This window comes from Populus trichocarpa, chromosome 12 (assembly GCF_000002775.5).
Source record: "Populus trichocarpa isolate Nisqually-1 chromosome 12, P.trichocarpa_v4.1, whole genome shotgun sequence".
Taxonomy (NCBI): domain Eukaryota; kingdom Viridiplantae; phylum Streptophyta; class Magnoliopsida; order Malpighiales; family Salicaceae; genus Populus; species Populus trichocarpa.
The window spans coordinates 3,942,020-3,956,224 of NC_037296.2; the positions used below are offsets into that span (position 1 = coordinate 3,942,020).

At 29.8% G+C, this 14,205-nt stretch overlaps 1 protein-coding gene and 1 non-coding gene across 2 annotated transcripts; both read left to right on the top strand.

Moving 5' to 3' along the window:
* The first annotated feature begins 157 nt into the window (after positions 1–157).
* On the top strand, positions 158–3,397 carry LOC7485167 (glutamine synthetase nodule isozyme). Its single transcript, XM_002318269.4, has 12 exons — positions 158–436; positions 912–951; positions 1,037–1,140; positions 1,249–1,297; positions 1,397–1,503; positions 1,655–1,742; positions 1,923–2,051; positions 2,168–2,242; positions 2,351–2,404; positions 2,522–2,559; positions 2,687–2,846; positions 2,922–3,397. The coding sequence occupies exons 1-12, from the start codon at positions 363–365 to the stop codon at positions 3,072–3,074; spliced, it is 1,071 nt and encodes a 356-aa protein (XP_002318305.2). The 5' UTR covers positions 158–362; the 3' UTR covers positions 3,075–3,397.
* A 10,408-nt stretch (positions 3,398–13,805) lies between these two features.
* TRNAN-GUU (transfer RNA asparagine (anticodon GUU)) lies at positions 13,806–13,879 on the top strand. The gene has a single exon. It is a non-coding gene; the product is annotated as a tRNA-Asn (tRNA).
* Positions 13,880–14,205: the final 326 nt, after the last annotated feature.

Genomic DNA, 14,205 nt, shown 5'->3' on the forward strand with positions numbered 1-14,205 from the left:
AAGCTCTCTTCATATACAGGGACTTACAATGGCTTGAAGATATCTTGCCATTATTAAAATAAAAGGAGTACAAATTAATTTTTTAAATAACGGACTTCAAGAAACGGGAAAATAAGAAAAAAAAATCAATAAATATTTCATAAAGGAAAAAAAAAACTATCTTATAGTTTCAAATACCAATCAGAATTTGTTTTTTTTTTTTTCCATCACCAAAATCCTTTCTATAAATACGATTACATCTTCTTCAGCTGTACCTTCGAGCCTCCCTCTACAGAGCAGTCTTTCTCTCTAGATTCATTGAATCCGAAAGTAAAACGCCTTCACCGTCGAGCTCTTTGTTTATCCTTCTTCTTGCTGCAAACATGTCTCTCTTGTCTGATCTCATCAACTTGGACCTCTCTGATACTACTGATAAGATCATTGCAGAATACATATGGTATCAATCAGTTCCACTTTCTCTCTTTTTACAGTCTCTCTTCTGTCTTTTATCCATTTCCTTTGACTGCATATGATATCTTTTCTCAGTCTTCTGTTGTCCCCTCTTTGTGTGTTTGCTTTTTTGCTCCTTTGTTGGGGATTGCTGAAATCCTTTAGTTGATTATGGAACTCTTGTTTTTGCGTCTCTTAATTAATCCAAGGAGTTTTGATCTCTCTTGTTGTACTTCAATGTTTTGCAAACAGTGTTATTTCCAAGTCCTCTGTTTTTCTCCTTCTCTTTATGACTGCATCTAAAAGTTTTCATTTTGCTCTTTCTTTTGGATTCTTTCATTTCTATCATTAATGGGCACTTTTTTGTTTTGCTTAATCTAAGAACTTGATCCCTCAAGTGTTTATATCACCCTCTTTAATGGGTGCTCTGTGTTTTGATGTTTTTTCAAAGTTTTGATTTTGATATGTCACTTATGTTGCAGGATCGGTGGATCTGGTATGGATCTTAGAAGCAAAGCCAGGGTAACCAATATTTTCTCTGTTCATGTTTCTATTACGATCCATTTAGTTGTTTTCTTGTGAAAGTTTGTTGATTTACATGAAACAGACACTTAATGGAGTAGTGAGTGATCCTCATAAGCTTCCAAAGTGGAACTATGACGGTTCAAGCACCGGCCAAGCTCCCGGAGAAGACAGTGAAGTCATCTTATAGTACTCTCTCCCTCCCTCTCTCTCCCTTTCCCCCTCCCCCCTTGTGTTTTAATGGCACTTGTCCTTCTGGTGCATGGATTTACTTTTGTTGTGATGTCATGAAAATAGCCCACAAGCAATATTCAAGGACCCATTTAGGAGGGGCAACAACATCCTAGTAAGTCCCTTTCACTTATTCTAGTAAATTTGTCTGATTCATTCATTAATGGAGTTTTTAAGAAATTAATTCTTTTGATGACTTCAAATATATATATAGGTGATGTGTGATGCTTACACTCCAGCAGGAGAGCCAATCCCAACTAACAAGAGATACAATGCAGCAAAAATTTTCAGCCATCCAGATGTTGTTGCTGAGGTGCCCTGGTATCTCTCTATCTATGTCTTTGTTTACTAAAGTTATTTTCAGATATTCACCTTTTCTTATTAAATTAAGAATATTCTTCTTCTCTTTTTAAGGTTTTGTGGATTCTATTATAATTATTTTGAAATAATTTAATATAATATAAACATGTAGGTATGGTATAGAGCAAGAGTACACCTTGTTGCAAAAAGATTTAAAATGGCCAATTGGGTGGCCTGTTGGTGGTTATCCTGGACCTCAGGTATTAATTTCTTTCTTTCTTTTTTTAGTTTGATTTACGTTTCCCTTAATTCTATTTTATTAACCATTATTTAACCCTTTTTTTTTCCTTAATTCGTACGAAACACCATATCCTAATTTCTTAATCCCAAGGGATTTGTCTTCAATTAATGTGAATTGAATTATTTGCTTGTTATATCAGGGTCCTTACTACTGCGGTGCTGGTGCTGATAAGGCTTTTGGCCGTGATGTTGTTGACTCCCACTACAAGGCATGCCTTTATGCTGGAATCAACATTTCTGGCATCAACGGGGAAGTGATGCCTGGCCAAGTAAATACAGATTTTACTTGATTCTTTTGAGCTGTCCAAGCTAGCTTACATTATTTGTACTCCCGTCTATAGCTGTAGCTTATTTTCTGAACACATGAAATTTCTTGCTTAAACAGTGGGAATTCCAAGTTGGCCCTTCTGTTGGCATCTCAGCTGGAGATGAGTTGTGGGTTGCCCGTTACATTCTTGAGGTACTTTGAGCTTTCTTTTCAACGATCTGCACTTTCTTCATGCTATAATAAATATGAAGTTGAAACCAAATATGCTGTTACTGATGCTGTGTGGTTTTATGACAACAGAGGATCACAGAGATTGCTGGAGTGGTCGTTTCCTTTGACCCAAAACCTATCCCGGTAAGATTTTGTATCTGAAAACTTTTTTCTTTTCTGATGCAAAAATAGAGGATTAAACATCTTATTGCTATGCATTTGCACGTCTTCTTAACTTTGTTGAGTGCCTTGTCTTGCCAGGGAGACTGGAATGGAGCTGGTGCCCACACAAACTACAGGTAACTGGTTGTGAATATTACCTTGGCACTGCAGTGAAAAACAAACCAAAGCGAAGGACTTTTTCTGCTACTTTTTTCCTCACATTTCAATAGAGTATCTAATAAAAGCTTGCCGTGTTTATTTCAGTACCAAGTCCATGAGAAATGATGGAGGGTTTGAAGTTATCAAGAAGGCCATTGGAAAACTTCAATTGAAGCATAAGGAACACATTGCTGCTTACGGAGAAGGCAATGAGCGTCGTCTGACTGGTCGCCATGAAACAGCTGACATCAACACCTTCTCTTGGGTAAGAATTTTTCTTCGTCAGCACTCATCTTTCAAAATTCAAGCACTCAATCTCTCTGTTACCTTCGTTGAATAGGGTGTGGCGAATCGTGGAGCTTCAGTTAGAGTTGGCAGGGATACAGAGAAAGCTGGGAAAGGTTACTTCGAAGACAGAAGGCCTGCTTCCAATATGGATCCTTATGTTGTCACCTCCATGATTGCAGACACGACCATTCTCTGGAAGCCATAAGAGATCACCACCATTCTTGTTCTCTGGTTGATTATTGTGATTATTGGCCTTGTCTTTGCTTGAGGAAGCCTTGATAAGCTCTCTGCCTTGTTAGAACTTGGTATTCCCATGGTATTATTATCTTGGTACAAGAATTGCCTCTTCGTTTTCCCCGTAATTGAATGAAAATAAAATTAGTAAGCATATGAGGGCAGATTATTATTGGAAACAATAAGAGTGCAACGAAGAATTGCCTCTTCGTTGTCCATTTCCTGAATGTAGTGTGTTGTTTTTTCCTTGAACCGAATGAATCAAGCTCCCCCTCCGTCCATTATATTGTGAAATTTGGTAGAGCTGGAAACAAGTATTTCTTCTTCTTTTTTTTACATTAAAAATTAAAAAAAAATAATAATAAAAAAAAAGATTTATGCCTAGTTTTTAACCTATCATACAAATTTAATTATTTCTAACTTATCCCTGAATTTAATTTATTTTTTTAATTATAATTTTTTATATTTTTAAATGGTTTTGATGTATTAAACTATTAATGTAAAAATATATTTTAAAAATAAAAAATATTATTTTAATATATTTTTAAATAAAAAAAATTTAAAACAATTGCCAACCCCACGTGACAGATAATTTTAGAGCTCTCCAATCAAGAAATTACTTCGGTTCATTTGTTTTTTTATTTTCACCCACCAGCAAATATATTCCATTGAAAAGCAAACCGCACCGCTTTGGTCGGGCCTTGTTTGTTTTTCAACAATATTTATTTATTTATTAGCTTTTCCTTGTTAATAGTCGCTACCTCGTTAGCTTAGACCTTTCATGATGAGTATGAAAGTGATTATTTTTTATAATGTTTTCTTTAAAATATATTAAAATAATATTTTTTTTATTTTTTAATATTACTATATTAAAATGATTTGAAAATAAAAATTAAATTAAAAATATAATTAAACACCATTTAAAACTTAGGTATAAACGTTTCTTTTAATTCAAATTCAGATATTTTCACCAGACTTTTTATTATCGTATACGTGAAAAATAAAAGATTTGTTTTTTATTCTTGAACATAAACATACCATCAAATTCACTTGGTTGCCATCTCAACCGACTACTAACGTGTCATATTCCTCAGGGATCAATTATATAACTAATAATCCTTTAATTATCATCCTCGACTAACTAAGTTCATAAACCCCATTATTAGAACGGACTATATAATCAACAATTCCTTAATTGCTTTCCTTGACCAATTAAATCTATAATCTAGTCAACTATGTAAGCAGCAATTCCTTAATTACCATCCATATTCTCCATGAAAACATCAAAAAACAATCTTATTATTTCAAAAAATATATTTATGTTTTCAAATTTCATATAGCGAAGTTCCTCCAAACAAAAATCATGTTTTTATTTTTAATGAAAAAAGAAAAATAAAAAACACAAAAGGAAAAAAATTATGACACTAACTAACTAAATATCAAAATATCAAAAAACAATATTTAAAAAAATGGTTGTATATAAAAAAATATTGTATTATTGATATTTCTTATTTTAAAAACAGTGAAATTAAAAAAAAAACTTTGAAGAACATCTAAAATAAGTTTTTTAAAATTAATACAAATTTGGAAAACTGAAAAAATAGTTTTTTAACTTTCTTGAAGGAAAAGTATTGTATTTAAACAAAAAAATTAAATTTTATTTACTCTAATTTTTCTAAAAATCAGAATATTAATCTATGAAATTTGTGGGTGACTTGGAAGTATTTGGGTCCTTTGTGAAGGAAAATAAAAGAAAAATGAAATAAATATGTTGTTTCCTAGCTTGCGTAAAAATCAATCCCCCCTGCTCGGTAACTGTACAGTTGACAGCTTGACATTGATGACTATAGTGGTTTTTTTCTGTAGAGAAGAAAGAAAGGAAAAAAAAAAAAAACTATGATTGAGAGTTGAGACGGCTAGCAAGTGTATGTTGTACATTGTTGGTGATTGCATCATGAAATTTAAAAGGCTGGTAAGTTGGTTAAAAAAACTTTTGTTATGTTCTTCAGATTTTGAATATATTATTCATAAAAATATTTTTTCAATTTTTTTAATCTAATATAAAAGTTGTGTTTTTCTTAAAAACAAATAATATTATAGTCTCTAATAAAGATTTTATTTGATATTGTGGTATAACATTGTTTTTAAAGATTTTTGAATTTTTTTTAGTTTCAAATTATTTTTTTATATTTTTGAATTATTTTAATATGTTGATATCAAAAATAAATTTTAAAAAATAAAAAATATATTATTTTAATATATTTATAAATAAAAAATAATTTATACCACACTCTTAAACATGTTTGAAACTCTGAACGACTTGAATTAAAGTTATCAAAGTTAAAGATAATTCACTATAATGAGTGATCATTCAATAGTAATCATGTTTTACAAGGGTTAATAGTATATTTTTTTGGTATGCTCTTAGCATTTTCTCTTGTTAATGATGATGTAGTTCTACTTTTATCTTCTTAATTTCATCTCACGACTTTTGATCCGTGAAAATGGTGGTTCTTCAATTTTTTTTCTTACATTAAAAGATATTCTCATAGTCCTCCATTATTAATATCATTATTTTTCTCCATAATTAAACCATATGTTATCTATATAGAAAACAACATTAATATTAGATTGCTCTTAATTTCAATATTAAATTTGGTCATTTAAATTAAACCATTTTAAAATAAACAAACTGAAGAATATTTTGCAATAAAAGGATGCCTTTTTTTTCTTTAAAACAAGGAAATAACTTCAATTTAAGATTTTCATCCATACTAGCTTTCATGTATTTTAATACCTTGTACAATTCTCTATAATACCCTTTAGATTTGCAAAAAAAAAATTGAATAAAAAATAAAAAAAATTATGATAATCAAGTTGTAATTAGCAAAATGTAGAGAAGCGAGTCTCTCGGAAGGAAGAGAAATTAGAACGTGCCTAATCTTTGAGAAATATTGATAAAATTGAGGATAATGCAACCATGACGAAGAAACCATACGTGAATTGAGGATCATGTCCTAATGCAACCATGACGAAGAAACCAAGTTGGTTCTCTTTTCCATTCTAATTCCACGCTACAAAAATCCAATGAGATCGGACCAACACATCATCCCATGTGAGGTTTCCATTTAAGAATCTTTAATTATCGATCCTAAAGTAGATATGATCATTAAATATTAGTGTGTCCTAAAATGTATTCGCTTGTTTATTTTTGTATTTTAAAAATATTTTTAAAAAAATTAACTTTTTTATATATTCAAATTGTTTTAATATATTGATTTTAAAAATTATTTTTATAAAATAAATAAAATTTATTTTAATATATTTCTAAACAAAAATTACTTTAAAAAATAATTACTGTCACACTTTTAAATATTAATACACAATTAAGCTCTAAAGTATGAGCATCTCTTGAAGCTTTTAGTCAAATAGACGAAACGATAATCACTACCATCGTAGAAAGAAAAAAATTGCTAACATCACATGGTGCATGATTATGTGGAAGCCATGAGAGAAAATGGGTGGTCTCCATTTGCGATTTCTATACATTTGGTGAAAATTTAAAAAAAAATGATCATTTTTCTTTTTTGGTATAACCTAATTTAGAATCCAAAAAACCCTAAGGCCTCCAAATAAATATTTCAAAATTCAACAAGCATATTTGTATTTTTTAAAGGAACATTTGGCTACCATCTCAAAATAAAAAAGATGAAAATAATAAAGACAAATGAGACATATTTTCTTATACATTATTCATACTGAAACTATATTAGAAATATTTATTTTACCTGTCTTTTTAACTAAATATATTTATATTATTTTTATATTTATCCCTTCTATCATGGAATAATAACCAAACACAATATAAATGAACACCTTCTAACAATATTTATGGGACATTAAATAAAAAACTAAGAGGGATGAGTTAATAACTTTGCCTTGTTAGATTTGCAAGGTGTTTCCTCTTTTGTCTTTTTTTTTCAATTTAATCCTTTCAAGTTTAATTAATTTAAGATTATAATTGGTGATTTGTCCTAGTTAACTTTGCAAGACTTTCTTGCAATGTTTAAAAATCTTTCCGCATCAAATCAATGCTCGATTTAGAAAAATCAAATTCACTTTTCTTAATTAAACATAATTAAAACTTCAAGGTTAAAATTTGATACTTGAACAAATTTTCAGGCTTTTTTTAGTATTGTCGCCAAGGCATGTTTTTAGCGTCTTTAGTCCTTTTCAACTTTTTTTTTCATTTTAACCTCTATTTTCTAAGGTTTTATGTTTTGATCCATAACTTTATTTTCTCGATGTTTTAGTCTCTAACCTGAAAAAATAAAAATGAAGAAAGAAAAAGAAAAAAAAAAGATTCATCCAATTTCTTTGAAAAAAAAAAGAAAGCACTTGGAGAGTTTTGGCAATGTATAAAAGTTGAAAGATTTCAATCAATGAGCAACAAAGCACTCGAGGAGAGTTTCTTGTGGTAATGCATAAAAGTTGTATTATTTTTATGTTTTTTTAATTCAATCTCATTAGAATTATTAGGATTTCTTTTAGAATTGAAGCTTAATTTAAAATCAATGATTATGAATTGTTTTTTTTTTTCCTCTATTGACAACATTTGTTTATTTGTTTTTAACAATTCGATGAGGACGGGCCACCTATCTGATAGATTTATTTGTAACACCACATAACGGGCTTGGAACAATATGCATGTCAGTCAGAAATATAGGCCCAGAAAAGGACAGCTGGATTTTGTGCTGGTAATTGGATAATATATGGTCACGGAAAAATCCAATTACAGGATACTGAGCTCATGAACTAAGAGCCCAGCCCATAAAAAAAAAAAAAAAAAAACAACAACAACAAACACCAAAGTACAGCCTCTCCAAAAGAGAAGCATCCACTTCATAGGAAAAAATAAATAAAACAATTCTGATGAAAGACTACATGATATTTAGATTCCAAACATACACCCAGCAGGTTTCTCCTTATAATATTATAATAATTAAACCTATAGTTTTTAAACTTCATCAGGAGATTGATTTAGGACATGTTCCAGATCATGATCATCAACCTAATTTTTTAGTATTATAAAAAACAAAATAATATCACTTTAAGAATAAATTAAAAAAAAATTAACGAGTTTTGATTGTATTTTTCCTGAGTTAACCGAGTCGCGAGTCAACCAGGGTTTTTGAAAGGTCACTCCAAGTCAACTCTTCTTCTATTTTTATTGTAACTAGGCCCGATTTATGCCCTGGTCATTCAAATCACGGGTTAACCCGTCCGGTTAAGTTGGTTTTTAAAATAGTGATTAAACTTAGTCTAGGGATCGATTCAACGAAAGGTTTGGATTATAAAGCAGACAGATTAACCTAAGTTAATAAAAAAAATTTTTTTAAAAAAATCAATAAGTTTTAATCATGTCTCAGCCTCTCAGGTTGACTATGTCAACTCCAAGTCGATTTTTTTAAAATTCAAGTCAGCCAAGTCCTTGAATGATTATCGGGTTAGACCGGGTTTAACAACATTGCTTATGCTATTATTATTATTATTATTATTATTATTATTATTATTATTATTATGCCAAGTTTCAAAAGAGGGGGCTTACATGTTAAAAGAGAAAATTCTTTGTGAACATTTGTAATTTAAAAAGATAGGTCCAAGACTACAATGGGATCCTGTCCAATGACAGACAACATGACCAGATCACGGCTGTTTCAAGTTTATCCGTTACAGAAACAAACTCAAGAAATAGAGATAGCCCATTGTAGTCTGTCCTTGGACCTCAGCCTATCAACACTCCACCTGTGTTATTTGGATCATGGGTTGGATTAGACTGAATAGCGTGTCGTGTTTAGGTTATAACAGTAATTTTTTTAAAAATGTTTTTTATTTAAAAATATATTAAAATAATATATATTTTTTATTTTTAAAAATATATTTTTGATATCATCACATTAAAACAATTTAAAAACATAAAAAAAATTAATTTTAAAAAAATACAAAGGGAACCTATCCGTGAATATTTAATTAGGTTTATTTATACCTCGGATTTTATTATAAGGAAATCATGATTCTCTTAAATTTGGAAAGCAATAATAAATTAATTGTCTTGGATTTTATTATAGACATGTTTGATTATGGACTTAGATTTCATTGGCACGTGTTACCGAGTGTAACAGAAATTATCAGTGTTTAATTTAAATTTAATTAATAAATAATTTGTGATGCATTTGAAAAATATAGAATTTATTTTATTTTATTTTTTTATATTATTCTTATCTTCATTTTATTTCTTTAAATATCTTTAGAAAAAAAATAGATGGATAAATAATTATTTTTAAAAAGCTAATTTTAATATTAAATTTTTTATTTTTTAAATTATAAATAAGTGGGATTGACATTTAATTTATTTTGTATTATTATCAGAAATTGAGTTTCATTTGATATTCAATTCTTAAAACCTAAAATGATTCCAAACATAAGATTTTATTAAAATCTTTTAATTGAATTTAATTAAAGAATTCTAAACAAATATCATCTTTATAAAAAAATAATTGACTCGTGTTTATCAAATGAATTATAGATTATAGATTAACCTGATAACCTAATTGATGGTTAGTGTTTATGGACCCTGGCGCAGCCATTGATGGCCAGTGTTTGTGGGCTATTTAGCACTGGTTAATTTGGGAATCTGCCATTATTCAAGTGGAAAAAGTATACCCTCGATATATTTCAGAGGTATATTAATCGCATCAAAATCATGGACTGATTATGAGTTTTAAATTTCTGAATTAATTTTCAATTAAAAATCCAGGTTTTAAATTTAGAAAAAAAATTAAATAAGAAAAGGGAATATTTTTTTTTTTAGTTTAACGTAGGTGTCCGGGTTAGCTTGCGCGCACCTCGACTAATCCCACGGGCCCTGAAGTTAACGACCATGTAAACCTCCAGTGGCCATCATGTGAACAATCACAGGGTTCGAACCTGAGACCACAAAGGAAGCAAACCTCTTGATCCCAAGTTTTTATCACTGGCCACCATCTAGATGGTTAAGAAATATTGCTTGGCCATGAATTGGACTTTTCACCACCCGGACGATGATGGGGTAGATAAGGTAATCATATTAAAAAAAAAAGAACAACAGAAATATTTCTAAGAAAATAAAATTATAACCTTATGCTAAAAACCAAAATTAAGGTTGTGATTGTGATTAGAGAGAGGCTAACACGGCAAGATGTCCCTTCCTTGTTATAAATATGTTCAAGATTTACGAGGAGTGGCGGTGGAACGAAGCAAGGAACCAAGAACTGTCTACTAGTTCATCAAAACTGAGAATTAATTATAAAAACTACCACATACTTTTATCGTTATTTACAAAATATCAAAAAAGAAAAAAACAGGGGAGATACCATAGAAGAAGAACGATGCTAAAGCAAAACCCTGTGGATTCTTTCTTGCTACTAAAAAGAAGCCCTAAGCCGCCGTGATCTTCAAGATTATTTCCATAACTCCTTTCTATGAATCCCCAACGGAGATGGGCCTGCCTGCTAATCCCAGAGGAGAGCGAGAAACTTGATGTGATCTGGCGGTGAACACTCTAACAACAGGTCTCATCTCAGGCTGCCCAGCCGGTAACCAATCCAAGATTTTGTAACAAGATTCTTGCTTTATCTTCTTCACTTGATTATGAACTGGAAATCCCACTTGCTCCTCCACAACCCCATCTTCCTTCTTCTTGTTGCTGTTGCTGTTTCCTCTTCTATGCTCCATCTTTTTCCCAGAGAATATTGAAGAAAAATCGTCCGACGACCTTTCTCTTGATGGTTCTGTGTTTTTGAAGGGCAAGGAAGAAGTGTGTGCGTGTGTTTCTTTATATAGGTAAGAAATGAAGGGAGAGCAAGAGAAGATACGAATTTGAGACGTAAGGGAAGAAGGGAGGGCAACAAAGTTTGGTGGGAAAGATCTCTCTATATGTGGATTGTTTTTAGCGACTGACTTGGACCAAGTTGAGAGAAAAAAACTTTCAGAATCCACACGCTATTTTGACGTTTGTGTATGATTTTCTTGGTATTTTATTTATTTTTCACATGGTATTCCTAGTAGTGAAGTGTTTTTGTGTTTTTAGGGTGATTAAGGAATTACTACAAGGTTCAATGCATGTAGAAAAACATCTTTTATATATCAATAATAATATATATGTTTGAGATAGTTATCAAGTAATATTTTTGTCATTTTATGTAATGATTTTTAGTTATTATTTTTTATTGAATGATTATTATTAAGTACATATCAAGTTGTGAGGATCACATAATGTGTTCATAAAGGGAAAAAAAAATTAATTTCATAGGCATGGCAAGGAAACATGCAAGCATGGAATAAATCTTAAACCTAATTCTATAAAAGCATTGGATATAATGATTTTTAACTGCCTATAGATCTTATTTAATTCTTACACAAAAAGATCACTAGGGGAAAACAGAGAAAGTGTTTAGGTCTAATCTTAGGTGGTATTTTCTTGTCAAATTAAATTAAAAATTGACCTTTTTCTATGAGAATTGAAATTTACAAGTATAATTGAAATATTAAGCATATAATTGAAATATTAAATTAAGGGTGTTTGAAAATCACATTTATTAGCAAAATCTTAAGAGTAAATGGCATTCCTAAACGTGTCGATATGCATAATTAAGGTTGAGATTCATGATATCTTCTCTTCATTAGCCTATTAATGGAAAAAGGTTGTGTTTGATACACGTATCTAATTAAAAATCTATTTATTTTTATGTTTTAAAAATAATTTTAAAACAATTGAATTTTTATTTATTTTTTATTTGCTTTAAATTAATATTTTTTAATATTTTTATATCATTTTAATTTGCTAATATAAAAAATAAATTTTAAAAAATAAAAAAGATATTATTTCAATAATTTTTTTAAAAAAAATACTTTAAAAATAATTGTTTTCACATCATGACTAATTCAATATTAAGGTGTGAACATTAATGGGAATATTTTGGCATCGAAAAGTGAGAAAAAAAATATAATGATCAATTGCCAAGAGATTACCAAAGACTCTGACATTTGACTTCGTCCACTTATATGTTTTCAGATAACTACGGCATACCGACACGTTGTTTTCAACCATTTTAGTAAACGTAATCAATTTCTGAACAATAAATGGAATTACTTCTTTACCCTATTGAGTATAATTTGTTTATAGCCCTCTTCGAAAAAATATATTTATATTAGTAGCTTTGCATTTTTTTTTACCTTAAATCATCCGATAATATTTCTAATCTCTCTTCTATGTGAAAGCAATCCCTTATCTAATTCTATTATTGATGTTATAGTCGTAATACCTAAACCGAGCCAAATCGAAAAAAACTTATCCAAACCGAAAAAATCAAGTCAAACAAATTGGAATCGGTTTTTGTTCTAAAAAAACCAAACCAAACCGAAACCAGTCAGTTTGAACTGATTTTGATTTTTTTAAAAACAAAATTTTGCTTTGGTTATTTTTTTTTATAAAAACCGAATCGAACCGAATATGATCATCCCTAGATCAAACTCAAGTTGATTAAGTTAACAAGTCAACTCAAATTTTTTATTGAGTTAATTTAGTTTTTATTTTTTATTTTTTTTTTAAATTGAACTGATTTAGATCCTGAATAAACTTACCGAGTAGATTTGAATTTCACAATTATAGTTAAATCAATTCCTTCTCCATGCAAGGTTGTTTTAGAACACATAAATATAAATAGTTTGTTTAAAGTTTAATTAGTGGGACAAATTTAATTTTAACTAGTGAAAATCAAACCAAATTATTTTAATTATTTGGGAAAAAAATATTTTGGATAAAATTTAAGATGATATTTTAAAAAAAATATATAGTGGAATGATTAAACCTTAGAGCTAAGAATTGAACACAAAATCGAAGACTTATCCATGTAATTTGATCAAATTTAAGAAGACTAAAAGTTCAAGGTCATAAAAAAAGCTAATAAAGAAGTCAAATTCTGTTTGATCCTTCTCTTATAATACAAGACATCAATATTCAAAAGCAGCCACGTCGGGAAATCAGAAGTGGAGGTGGAGTTGATTGTTCGGCCGTGTAGCGCATGATGGCAGTTGCGTTATTTCAAAGAACTTCAGGGGCCTTTATTGTAATCTTAACAAGAATTATAAAACTCTTGACGTGCCGTTGACGTTGACGTTGTTAGGCGGTTAGAGTTTGTTAAAATGGGAGACGGCAGTCGTTAACGTGAAGTTGAAATAACCAGCCACGTGGCTTTGCTACTTCTAAACGCAATCACCACACCCCCTAGCCTCATGAGAAACTCGTTTTCTGACGTCAAATCTTGGCAGGAATCGATCACCACGTGGCCTTTTCTTTTCTTTTTATTATATTAATGTTTTTTTAAAAAAATTAATTTGTACACCAATCAAAATTAAATTATTTTTAAATAATTTTAAAGTTATATCCTTTATATCAGCATATAAAGGTGAACCGATCTGAAATTAATCAAACGAACAAAAAATCAAATTTTAGTAAGAAAAATCCTTTTTTAAAAATATCCGTATCTGTGCTTTCTAAACGGCAGTTCAATAAGTGAAAAAAAATCAACTTTTCCAAGTAACCAAGAAAGATCAACTTTTTAAGTTTGTTTATAATTATAATGTTGGAATGACCCATCAATCAGCTGGAATAGCTCAGTTGGTTAGAGCGTGTGGCTGTTAACCACAAGGTCGGAGGTTCAAGCCCTCCTTCTAGCGATTTCTTTTTCTGTTTTCCTGTACGGCTGTGATTTATCAAAGCTTTTGTTTTGAGTTTACATATTTTTTTATTAACAAGCACAAAACAAAGTGAAAAGGGTGCTTCGTAATTATTTTTAAAATTTTATTATTTAAAAATTTATATTTTTTTCTTCAATTTTTTTTTCCAATCATATTTTTCAATAATAGATTATTTTAAAAATTATAATTTGTGATTTTTTTTATAAGGTTATATACCGGTCTCATGGATTTATGTTTTTTCCCCTCAATTCCAACCTTCAACATCAAATATGTTGGAAGTGAGATTTCATAATATTTTTAATATG

Bases quoted from the DNA above. Each gene is read 5' to 3' on its own strand.
- LOC7485167 (XM_002318269.4), top strand. From the start codon at position 363: ATGTCTCTCTTGTCTGATCTCATCAACTTGGACCTCTCTGATACTACT. The intron at 2,560-2,686 runs GTAACTGGTTGT...TGTTTATTTCAG, and splicing joins GGTGCCCACACAAACTACAG to TACCAAGTCCATGAGAAATG. The intron at 2,847-2,921 runs GTAAGAATTTTT...TTCGTTGAATAG, and splicing joins ACATCAACACCTTCTCTTGG to GGTGTGGCGAATCGTGGAGC.